Source organism: Tiliqua scincoides, chromosome 1 (assembly GCF_035046505.1).
Source record: "Tiliqua scincoides isolate rTilSci1 chromosome 1, rTilSci1.hap2, whole genome shotgun sequence".
Taxonomy (NCBI): Eukaryota; Metazoa; Chordata; class Lepidosauria; order Squamata; family Scincidae; genus Tiliqua; species Tiliqua scincoides.
In genome coordinates this window covers 165,384,908-165,397,719 of record NC_089821.1, presented here as the reverse complement: position 1 = coordinate 165,397,719, position 12,812 = coordinate 165,384,908, and the positions used below count along the sequence as shown (strand labels likewise).

The 12,812-nt window shown below is 43.9% G+C and overlaps 1 protein-coding gene across 2 annotated transcripts in view; it reads left to right on the top strand.

Annotated features, from left to right (window-relative positions):
* SNTG2 (syntrophin gamma 2) overlaps nucleotides 1-12,812 on the top strand; it is a 272,584-nt gene that overhangs the window by 203,105 nt on the left and 56,667 nt on the right. For both annotated transcript variants that reach the window (XM_066640310.1, XM_066640309.1), the window contains exon 10: nucleotides 11,021-11,150. In XM_066640310.1, the coding sequence (XP_066496407.1) occupies nucleotides 11,021-11,150 (130 nt within the window). The remainder of the gene's footprint in view (nucleotides 1-11,020; nucleotides 11,151-12,812) is intronic.

Sequence of the window (12,812 nt, the reverse complement as noted above, 5' to 3'; positions counted from 1 at the left end):
ATGCTGAGTGGGGAGTTTGAAGGCTGTAATCCTGTGCACACTTTCCTGGGAGCAAGCACAATGGGACTTACTTACATAAACTGACATGAAGATCCTCCCCTTACTAGGGTGAACGGGATCATAAACTGACATGAAGATCCTCCCCTTACTAGAGTGAACGGGATCATAAACTGACATGAAGATCCTCCCCTTACTAGGGTGGACGGGATCATAAACTGACATGAAGATCCTCCCCTTACTAGGGTGGACGGGATCATAAACCGGCATGAAGATCCTCCCCTTACTAGGGTGGATGGGATCATAAACCGACATGAAGATCCTCCCTTTACTAGGGTGAAAGGGATCATAAACTGGCATGAAGATCCTCCCCTTACTAGGGTGAAAGGGATCATAAGCTGGCATGAAGATCCTCCCCTTACTAGGGTGGACGGGATCATAAACTGACATGAAGATCCTCCCCTTACTAGGGTGAACAGGATCATAAACTGACATGAAGATCCTCCCCTTACTAGGGTGAAAGGGATCATAAACTGACATGAAGATCCTCCCCTTACTAGGGTGAAAGGGATCATAAACTGGCATGAAGATCCTCCCCTTACTAGGGTGGATGGGATCATAAACTGGCATGAAGATCCTCCCCTTACTACGGTGGACGGGATCATAAACTGGCATGAAGATCCCCCCCTTAAGACAAACCAAAACAAACCAAAACAAAAAAATTCGTCTTGCGAAGCACGGGTCATAAAAATTCGTTGTGCGAGTCACCAAAAATTGCGCGAGGCATTCGTTATGCGAGGTACCACTGTAAATAATTATAAATAATTAAATTAAAAGAAAAGAAATAAATAAGGGGGAGCCAGTTCCACCAAGTGAATCTACTCTGAAGTAAGTCCCATAGTGGTCAATGAGGTTTACTCTCAGGAAAGTGTGGGTAGAATTGCAGCCTGTGAGCCCAATCCTATGCATGTCTACTCAGAAGTAAGTCCCATAGTGGTCAATTGAGCTTACTCTGTAGCCTGCCTGCAATAACGGTGTATGGCATGACGGGATAGCCCCTAATGCAGCAATGTTAGCGCATCACCCCCCGGCGCGTTACCCGGTGCGGCCCGCACCCCCCTTACCTAGGCACCCCCCTTACCACCCTAACAATGCTACTGAGGGTATTGCATTAAATACAATATATTGTAAATTCATATGTGAGAAGACAAATTCTGAACATATTTTCCCTGTGGATGGTTGTAAGCATATAATTTTCCTGGACTATTTATACTGACTATGGTTTGGTATGTTCCTTCTTATTTTATATGTTGTGAATTTTTCTTAAAGGAATAGAGTAGGGGGGAGTGTGATTTATAATATGAATGAAACATTTGTGTTTGTTAAGTTAGAAATGAGTAAGAGCCTAATCCTATCCTTTTCCCCGCCATAGCAGCTGCACTAAAACAGATGGTGGGGGGGGGGGCAGATAGGGAAGTGAAAGGAAAAGGAAAAAATATTTTCTCTTATCCCTCTGTAAGCCTCCCAATTGCCAATAGGTCTAGGTTTAGTAGTGCAAATATATAACCCCTCGGAGTTCATACCTCTAGTTCCTTAACTATGTGAATAGGTGATGGCCAAGTTGGTTGTAAGGGTAACACTCAGCAAAGGATAGGCCTGTGATTCTCAACTTACATTTCAATAAGTAAGGGCGCAATCCTAACCCAATTTCCAGCACCGACATAAGGGTAATGCAACTTTAACGTAAGGGAACAAACATTGCCTTACCTTGATGAGGCCCCTATGACTGCCCCCCAACTGCAGGATGCAGCACATGCCCCACTGGCACAGCTATGGCAGTTCTGGAAAGTTGGTTAGGATTGCGCCCTAAATGATCCATATACATACAGGCAGCATCAGAGGTGAACTAAGTTGGGTACTAAAGACCATTTTGATAGCCAACCTAGCTCACGCCTGATGATTTGCACCAATCATCAGGTCTCGTTATGAAAATTTAGAGTTATGTTTTGACTCTAGACTTTTGTAAATCATACCTATTATGCCAATAAAGATTTCTTGACTTGACTTGTAAATCATACATGTACATACACTCACATACTGACAGACAAAAAATAGAATCAAAATGAGACTCTAGGCTTTCAAAATGAGACATAAAGTGCTACTGCAACACACACAGCAGCTACTTAAGGGTTGATGGAGTAGCCGATCATACAAAGTACTCAAGAGCTTCATCCTTCCTCCTCTTCAGAGACCAATCAGTTACTGAATGCTCCCAAGTAGTGGGAAGTGGCAGGCACTTCCTCCTCTCCTATTGGTCAGTGGAGATGGTTGCCAGGAACTGTTCCTACCGCCACTCTCTAGATCAGGCCCAGGTAAATGAAGATGGAAACACAAGCCTCAGTGGGAAGAGTGGAATAGGGAGGAAAGGCAAGCCAAGCCAAGCGCTCACTAGCTGGCATGTACTTTACATGCACACACACACACATACAAAACCAGAGCCCTTGTGGGAGGGCCTAGAGCACCCTGTCACTGTCCCTGAATAGTGAAGGTGCCGCCTTGATCGAAAGGTGGATGAAAATGTTTGTGTTATGGAGAATTCAAGTCAGTGAATTTCTGCCTGCACAACCTTTGGGATACTGATTGTGACACAGAAGATTCTGCATGCCGCATTGTCCGTTACCTGACTATCTAACTGTATGGCATTTATGTCAGAAAATCAGAGTGTATATTTTGGAAATCACCATAAGAACAACACCTGATACCTGTATAGAATAACCCCAAATAATATCTGTGCAATGTACATCACAAGAAATTAGGGTGTTGTACCCTACCAACCAATTGAGACTGGTTGGAATTGCTGAGCAGAATAATGTAGTAGTTAATTGTTTTTATTATTAACATAATGGCCTTATTAAGTGCCAAGAGGCTGTGCTTGCTGTCTCTGTTTTAGGCACCCGCAAGACCATCATGAATAGCCTTGCTGTTTTTCAACGCTAGCAGCAGCAACCAACCAACCTAGAATGACCCCAGTAGTCCAGTTATTTTTCCCATTCTGTTTTCTGTGACTGTCATCTATTTTTGGCATCCTCACTATCTCATTCTAAATAGTCTTTAAAAAATATATATATATTCCTGACAGTTCCAGATTTCTGCCCACAACAGATTGCCTGTCCTAAGGTTATAAACTATTGAATCTTTGGTGCCTCTACATCTTTGTTGCTCATTTTAATCTTCTTATAAACTACTTCATGTCAGTGTTTTTGACACTGTTGATTATAACATCTGGTTGAACTTCTGTGACTTGTTTTTCATAGGTATTTTTTCCCCTCAAAAATGGAAAATTCAGTACAGTCTTACAGTGCAGTCATAATTCTTTGCCGGGTATGAAACATTATATATAATCAAACATTGTGAAACGTAATAAAATTATTATAACAAACTACACAGTTACAAAAATGTTCTAGTTAAAGAATTAACAAACACACAACATGTTTCATTATACTTTATTGGAACATTCTTATACTAATTATCTTCGTTGGGAAAGTTCATTCTTAAAACCTAAATATAAAAATGTGTATTGATACATAAATCAGTTCAGGTGTTGTTATGAGAGGCATAGAGAGCAATCCAAACCTGCACTGGAGCAGGCAAGCCAGGAGGCTTGTGCTGCATCCAAGGCACGTTTGTGGGCAGCAGCCAGAGGCAAGGGGAAACTCTTCCCCTTACCCCTGGGTAAGGGCTGCTGGCCCCAATGGGTCTCCTCGGACCTGCACCACCTCTGGAGGTGGCTCAAGTCCAAGGAGAGTGGAGGGGCTTGAAGCCGCTCCATTCTCCGCGGGGATGGGGGTTGGGATCCATCACAACTGCCAGGTCCCAGCCCCACCTCCGGCTCCCCACGCACTCACCCTCCCCCCACCCAGAAACACCTCCTTCCCTCCTCCTCCCTGCCCCCCATGCCTACCTTTGCTGCTTGTGCCAGCGCGAACGCAGCAGCTGCAGGGAAACCAATGCAGAGGCTTATGCCAGCCTCCGCAGGCCAGCGCTTCTCGGAGCGCCAACCTGGCTTCCCCGCGAGGAGGCGCAAACATGCTTTATAGCATGTTTGCGACCCTCTTATGTCGGCCCAAGGGACTTGGGCCGGCATAAGCCGCTGTTTGGATTGCGCCCTTGGTCCGTCAGGTTTTTCTTCTATAGGTTTAACAGCCCCAACAAACAAGGCTTATTCTTACAGATGTTAAATATTAATCATTTTATTTAATATGCTCTACGTCAGTGGTTCTCACATATTTAGCACTGGGACCCACTTTTTAGAATGTGAATCTGTCAGGACCCATCAGAAGTGATGTCATGACCGGAAGTGACATCATCAAGCAGGAAGATTTTTAACAATCCTAGGTTGCAATCCTATCCACACTTACCAGGAGTAAGTCCCATTTACCATCGTTGTTAAAATAATATACATAGTAGCTTGTTAAAAGTACAGGTCAGTAATATTTCCCCAAATGCAGTCACATTCCATGGTAGCATCAAGTCTAAAATATTTAAAATAAAATATTGAAATGAATGGGGACCCACCTGAAATTGGCTCGCGACCCACCTAGTGGGACCCAACCCCCAGTTTGAGAAACACTGCTCTGCATCATTTAATTAAACACTGACAGCCCAATCTTATACTTACTGTGGCAATCTGTGCAATGTCAGATAAAGAACTGTCAAGTAGGCAATACTGACCTTGGGGGAACTAGCTCTGTCTTTATATTAGGCAACTTCGTATTTGTTCAACCAGAAAAAAGAAAGTGCACAATAATAAAGTGATGCTGTAAATAACTGCAGTTACGCTAAAGTAATGACAGCATGGATACTCTTTTCTTTGGCATTATTATGCACATTCTTTTCTTATTGTAAGAAACAGTGTTCCACTGCTGTGAAATAGCTTCTGACAGTATGCATAGCACACCAGCGGTAGCCTTTTTAAGAGCACTGCTGCAATTGGTGGTAGCATGGGAGAGCAACTGCCAGACTTGGGAAGGTGATTCTAATGATGGGATGGAGAGATTGGGGCAGAATGGGTGGCGTAACGAGGCCTAGAAGGCAGTGGCATTGGCAGCGGCAGCAATGCTGATATCCTATGCCCCTTCCAGGCCTCAATTCATCATTCCAGATCTACTCGACTTCCCGTTCTGGCACTGGAGAAGGCCTCTAGGCCTCCCGCCGCCCCCCCCCCCAAATTGCATTGCATGCTCCAGTGGTGCGGCTGCATTGGTGGGCAAGGGAATGGTTTTCCCTTGGTGGATGAGGGAAGTGATTTTCTATTGTTATTTTACTAAATCAGAGCCCTGCAGTGGTATCTCCAGGGCTCCTTGCACCCCCCCCCCAAGCCAGCACAGATGCTTGTGAGTAAAACAACCTCCTTCTGACTCCAGCAGCGGCATGATCCTGGGGATCATGTCACTGCCATTGTCCTGCCCCCTCAAATACTTAAGTGCTTCCCAACTCTGTTGAGGAATGTTTTAGTGTTGTGCCAGTTCTTAGCAGAGTGCAGCAGAGTGTTAGCTCCAAGGACGACAAAGAAGTCTCAGTGAGAAACAACACAGAAAAGGCAGATGTCCACCACCAGTCTGTATTTACAAAATATGTACAGATAAGCAGTCTCTTTGGCAGCAAAACAGCTAACGTATTTACAGCAACAAATCTCCAACTCTACAACACAGACTCCTGCTCTCTCTGACTCCATACAATGACCCACAAAGATAGACTGTGCCTGCCTTCCTTATATACTGTAGTGCACCAATCACATTTCAGATGACCTCATCACATTACCTCATCATCTCATGACTGATTGCATCAGCTTCCTTGGTGCACTAGCCACACTTTTTCATTTACTTTCATTGCAGGTACTTAGTCACTGTGACTCAGCATTTTTACATACATTTCGTTGGTTTACATGGCATCACATGGGACACAGAGATACATACAGACAGTTATGTAGGCTTACATTTACAGGCCCAGACATCAAGGCCTTACCCTATTCAGACAGCAAATTTCCCAGGGGTATTTGGTAAAATAAACCTGACAAACACCTCTGTAGGAGTTTGGCAACCACTGCAAAACTATTGGTACTAGTTTATTATTAAATAACATCAATAATGTTCCTATAAATAATATAGACCATATTGGCACAGAATGATTCAGCTAATAGGAGCTTTCCCTTACTATTTCATTGTCAGAATATGTATATTAGCATTACAAGAATAGTAATCTAAACCTGCTATATGCTTGTCATAGTGATTCATCTTATTTTCCATTAACTGGCTTTCATTCATGCAGAAAGTTTAATATCTCACACAGTAGATGCAACTTCCTTAAAACAGCTCAGGTGGTAAAATATTCTAAGCCAAATGTAATCAGCCAAAAAGACACCAAATTATGTGCAGAGAAAGGTGTTGTTTTAGAAGAACTGTGTAATGGAACAAATTTGACATCATCGAATACAAGTAATTTCTATTGCACTTTTTATGTATAAAGTGCTTTACAATTCTTATATCTTTAGTAGTGATGACCAAACATTCTCCACCTTAGGGAAACAATTGTTTAAATTTAGAGGCTGTTTGTTGCGGAAATTGCCCTTCCAGACTAGTCTCATTTTTGCCAGGTTTTGGGAAAAACTGTCAAGAAGTTGGGTGGAGACTTCCTGAGACGATGGTGGTAACAGCAGTGGTCTTTTTTTAATGGTGAGGAGCAAATGGCACAGAGAGGACCAACACCACCGGTTCTATTCCAACAGTCTTCCTCTTGGTTCTTTTTGTGTTTTTCTTTTCACATGGGAAACAAATTGTTATTGTTTTTAAACTTTGTAAGCAGTTTTTGGTGCTCTTACCAGAGAAAGGAAGTATATAAATTCAGTAAAGAAATAAAATAAAATAATCAGTATACTGAATAACTGCTACTTCCTATTGTAATCAAAGATTGGCTGGTAATACGGCTTGATGCAAATTGTCCAGAGCACAGAAGCACTGTGTAAGACTCTCCATTCATTTAAATGTCCAATTTATGTACAGAATAAATGAGTGACAGCTGTGGTGCTCTATTGAATTGAATGAAGAACTTTAAGTAAATAGGAAATTTCTTGATGTGCATCAGTGCTCCTGCACTTACAGACAGGATCCAGTTTTATGATTGCAATATTTCTATTCATTAATATATTTATTTTTGTATAATCCTTCTATGGCATGCATGGAGTAAGATTAAGGACCTGGAATAGTTACAAATGTTTGAAAAATGTAGAAAACATTGCATGACTTACCAATGTACAAGATCTGACATCTTTTCCTGAGATTATGACTTGAGTTCAAAAATGGGAAAATTTTGATAGCACACCTACCATTCTACTTTGCCAAGACTTCTACTTTGCCAACATTTGCAAAGGCAAGTTAGGATGCAACCTGCCACCATCATGAATACAGTGTTTAGATTATTTTTCTTTATTCCCATAAGAATGGTTTTATTGCCAATGGGCAGCCCAATCCTGAGCTGCCCGGGTCGCCCCAGCTCGGCGGCACTGAGGAGGGCTGTCTCCAAATCCAGCGCCTCCCGTGCTACTGCGGGATGCTCCTTGGGAGAAGGGGACATTCGTCCCCTTCCCCCGAGTAAGGTAAGCAGCCCTGCAATGGAAAAGGCGCTCGTGTAGGGTGCGCAGCCCTGCAAAAGCGCCTTGGATCCTGCAGAGCAGAGCTCCACAGATCTGCTTCCCATCCCTCCCCCTGGCATGCCTCCAGCCCCTCCCCATGTCACACCTCCCCGGCATGCCCTCTCTCTACCCCTACCGGCCTCCCCCCTCCCCGGAACGCCTCCTCCCTGCCCCCATCCACACCTCCGCCTCCCATTCAGCAGCCCAGTGGTCCAGAAGACCGCTGAGCCGCAGAAACAGGATGACCGCCCAGCGCTAGCCCAGCGCCAGCCAGCGCTGGGCTAGCACCAGCAGGAGCCCAGCAGTGAGCCCCACAAACATGCCTTACGGCACAGAGCCGGAGCCTGGCAGTGAGCCCCACAAACGTACCTTATGGCACGGAGCCATACAGACAGATAGAGCCGTCCCGCTGAGCACAGGATAAGGCTCTTAGGGCACAATCCTAGCCCCTTGTGTTAGTATTTTCCAGCACTGACATAAGGGCAATGCAGCTCCGAGGTAAGGGAACAAACATTCCCTTACTTTGGGGAGGCCTCCATGAGTGACACCCAACTGCAGGATGCAGCACACGTCCCATTGGCACACCAGCCCAATCTTCAGTAGGACTGGGGCATCAGTGGTTCATGGAAGTTTAAATGCTCGGCAAGGAGGCCAGAGCTTCTCCCTGTTGCTTGTCCTCAGCATCTAGTATTTAAAGATGTTATCAGTTTCTGTGCAGGATGTTCAATTTAGTTGTCATTGCTAATACCTGTTGATAGACCCAGCTTCAGTGAAATACTTGAATTCCAGGTCTTTATGTATCATGTGACATGAGGAACTATGTAAATATCAATATTTAATATCAGTCATTTCATAGCTTCTCTTGCAATCATAAAAAGCTGGTGGGAATTAAAAGAGCATGACAGGAAAGATGTGCATCTTATTTTGCATGTTCTATAAACATGCATTAAGTATGGCTCCTTGTGGAGTGGGTCAATAGATATGACCCACTCCGCTCTGACACTAGGATGAATGGGCTTTATGCATACAGCATAGCATGGATAGATAACACCCTTCAGCAGATAATTGGCCATTCATAATTTAACAATAACTTCTTGCTTACTGTTTCAGTGAAGCAGGTTAATGCAGTTCATGCTACAGAACATGAAATCAACTGGCAGTAAAATGGATAGGCAGTCTGGTATTTTTGACCTAAATCTGGATTTTGCTAGTTGTTTTATGGGTCACTGAATATCACAAAGCAGGTTTTCTATCTTCATCTTGAAAACATTGACCAGTCAAGCTGGCTGTAAAGCTATTATTAAGACAAATGCAATATGCCAACAACTACAAAAATTAAATAAACTGTATTAAGGTGGGCTGTTATCCCTTTTTATCTCTTCTCTCACACTGCCCTTCCACTGATAAAACTCTTATGAAAAACAATAGTAATTGTATTAGTAATCATTGGAAGTATTCAGAAGGAACCCACAGAACAATTATATGCATGTCAACTCAGAATTAAGCCCCATTTGTTTGAATGGGACTTGCTCCTAGGCAAGTGTATGTGGAATTGCAGCCTAAATGTCTCAATGATAGACTACGGGCGCAATCCTATCCTGCACTGGAACAGTCAAGCCAAGGGGCTTGCACTGTATCCAGCGCAGGATTGTGGCTACAATCAGCTCAGCCAGAGGCAAGGGAAAACATTTCCCCGTACCATTGGGTAAGGGCCGCTGGCGCCTATGGGTCTCCTCAGACTTGTGCCACCTCTTGAGGTGGCGCAAGTCCGAGGAGAGTGGAGCGACTTGAAGCTGCTCTGTTCTCCCCAGGAAGTGGGGTTGGGATCTGGCATAACTGCTAGATCCCAACCCTGCCTCCCGCTCCCCGCCCGCCCACCCCCAGGGCCGCCCACTGCCTGCCCTCCCCCCCAGGAACGCCTCCTTCCTGCCCCCCCCGCCTACCATTCGTCCTTGCATTGGCACAGCCAAGGCGGTGCAAGGTGCTGGGAGGAAGCCAGTGCAGAGGCTTCTGTCAGCCTCCACAGGCCGGTGCTTCTCGGAGCGCTGATGCAACTTCCTCCTGAGGAGGCGCAAATGTGCTTTACGGCATGTTTGGAACCCTCCTGGGCCAGCACAAGGGACTTGCGCTGACCCAAGTCAAGGGCAGGATTGTGCCCTAATGGCCCAATCGTATAGGGCTGTTTATGATGTTGGGATGTGTTCCAGCAGCAAAAACAGCTTTACAACTGTCACAAACATGACAATGCCAGTGAGTATGGCCTGACTGCCACCACAAGCAGCCAAGTTCACATGATTATGGACACTGGATGCCTGCCACTGACATAAGACTATGCAGCACTGCTAAAAGCACTGGGTTCCTTTAGGGAGAAGGGCGGAATATAAATAAAGTTTAATAATAATTTAATAATAAAAAGGTGGCATATTCATGCAGCCCACTCTTTCAACAGTGCTGAGGTGTCACTGCTGAAGGGGCGGCCTGTGTGATTACTGGGTTTCTCCGTGCTGCCCTTTCATCAGCACTGCTTCTGCAGAGGTGTTACTTTGTAGAGCACCTTTCAGCTACTGAACTGTGTAGTGACACCTTGGCAAAAGCAGTGCTGCTAAAAGTGCAGAACACATGGTAATTGGGCTCTCCTATATCTTGAAAATATGATCAAGATTTGAATGTTTTATCATCTGTCATTTGCAAGTAACAAGTTCCTACATGAGAAAAAAAGTTTATTTATGTTCATCACCTGCTTAATGTCACTTCCTGCTTTATGACATCACTTCTGACCCTCAGCAGATGCCATTAATGCTGTTCAGCTCACTGTATGAAACAAATTTAATACTCTGCTCTAGAATGCTTCCTAAGTGCTCCACAATACTTTACCCAGCAATCCTTTAAATAACTGTAAGGTAGACTATACTTTTATACAGTACTGTATGTATAATATTTTTATTCCCATATTGCAGATGGGACAACTGAGGTTGAAAGACAGCAATTTCCTAAAGGCCATCAACTGCATTGTAGGGAGCTGAGGTTTGGACCAGGGACTTGGCAGCAAACAGTTGATGTAGTTAATTAGTATGTTACATCACCTCACAAGACCACAATTTGTATAATGCAGCTTTGAGTATGTGACTGTGTAGAACTGTTTTTTAAAAGCACATAGTAATCATTAAAGAGTAACCAAGTACTGAACTTGTGGTGTTGTATACTGTACCTCTATTATGATGATGTTTTTTCTATATTGTGTGGTACTTAACAAATACCAATTTGTGGGGACTGAATATGAAGACTAGGAACTACTGGTATAGCATCCTTGATGGTGTATCTTTCTTCTTGCTGCAGATCTAATGCATTTGAAGTGCTGGCACTCGATGGAGTTAGCACTGGGATACTCCAGTATTTTACAGCCCAGGAGAGTGCTGACTGGCTGAGAGCCTTATCAACTAACATCAATGATTTGACACTACAAAATGTACGTTGCTTTCCAGATGTTTTCCTAGTTGTTTTAGCAATGATTCAGAATATTTTTATCTGCCAAATACCAACAGAATATATTATATGTAAAATAAGAAAATGATTTCAAGAGGGAGGGAACAAGGGGACAAGAGCACATCAAATTCTTTGGTGCTTTGAAGACCCTAACATGATAGAGAGTAGTTACATTTTCTAACTCAAAAAAGTACTTGTTCTCTTTATAGTTTGTTTGTTTTTACTGTACCAGCCAAGACAAGTCACAATGCTAGTTGAATAAAAAGATAAAAATATGGAAAGGAAATCAGTAAGAATCTGCTCTAATTCTTCAAAAGAAGAAAAAAAAAAAGGTCTGGGGAATGTTATTTATCATGCAAACATACTTAGGAAATATAGATGGAGACCCACATAGATTTTCAAATATTTATCTTTCTGTTCATTTCCCTGTCAGTCTCTCACACACTAGCAGCCCAAGCCCTGTGCATACCTACTAAGAAGTAAACCCCATTGAGTTTAATGGGATTTAGGGCATGATCCTGAAGACTGCACGCCAGCTCACCACTGGCACTTACTGACACAAATGTGCTGTAAGGCATGCCTGCAACACTTACCACCCAGTCAAAGCAGGTACTGGCTCAGCTCAAGCCCGCGCTGAGCCAGCGCCGAGAGGAGAATGGGCAACCATGCTCTGTGGGAGTGCCGGGTGGCGGAGAGATAAGTGGGGTCATGGGGGGGAAGCATTCCAGGGCAGGGGAGGCAAGGTGGGGGAGGGGGCGGGACCATCGGAGCTCAGCTCCACCACATCCAGAGCCCCATGTCCGGTTTCTAGGCCCGACATGGCACTCCGTTACTCTGTGCAGGCTATTTAGCCAGCGCAGAGTCAAGTAGCCCCATTACGGGTCTATTTTCCTTTCCCTGAGGAGCTGCTGGCAGTTGCTCAGGATGCCGCAGCCACCATTGTGGAAATGCGACAGCCTCACACACCAGGCAGCTCAGGATTGGGCTGTTACCCTCATGTAACTCTGTATAGGATTGCAGTCTTACTAATTCACATGTATTCAAGGCACTCCTTTCATATTTGAGTCACACAAGTCTTATTCACACACATACAGTACAACACAAGGATGCTACTGCACCCTCAACCCACGCAGGAGCTACTGTCGCAGCAACAGGACAAAACTAACAACTGCTAGGAAAACCTACACAAAAGGTTCAACTCCCCTTATCCCACTCACACAAACACACACATCCAAGGACTACCTTTTTGAACTTTGCAATTTACAAAATGGGCATTAGAGCAGCTTAGATTGGTGGGGGGTGCATTTGTACTAGTTTCATTTTACAACATGCATTTTACAGCAAGTTACAGTGTGAATTTGTATTAGCTGGAGGAACACAGATTCATTTCTATTATTTTCCATAATTAAATTAATTTCAGTCCAATCTGTGCATGTTAACATGGAATTATGTTCCCTTAAATTCACTGGGTCTTGCTGCCAGGTCAGTATGCATAGGATTGCAGCCATTGTCTTTTAAAAAGATATTTCCTTTTAGAGCTCATCTCTTATTTACACATATCCATGAATCATTCAGGGATTGTATGAGAAGAGCAAAAATAGATTTCTAAAAATACATTTTCAGCATAGGTTTGTGGTGTTGTCCC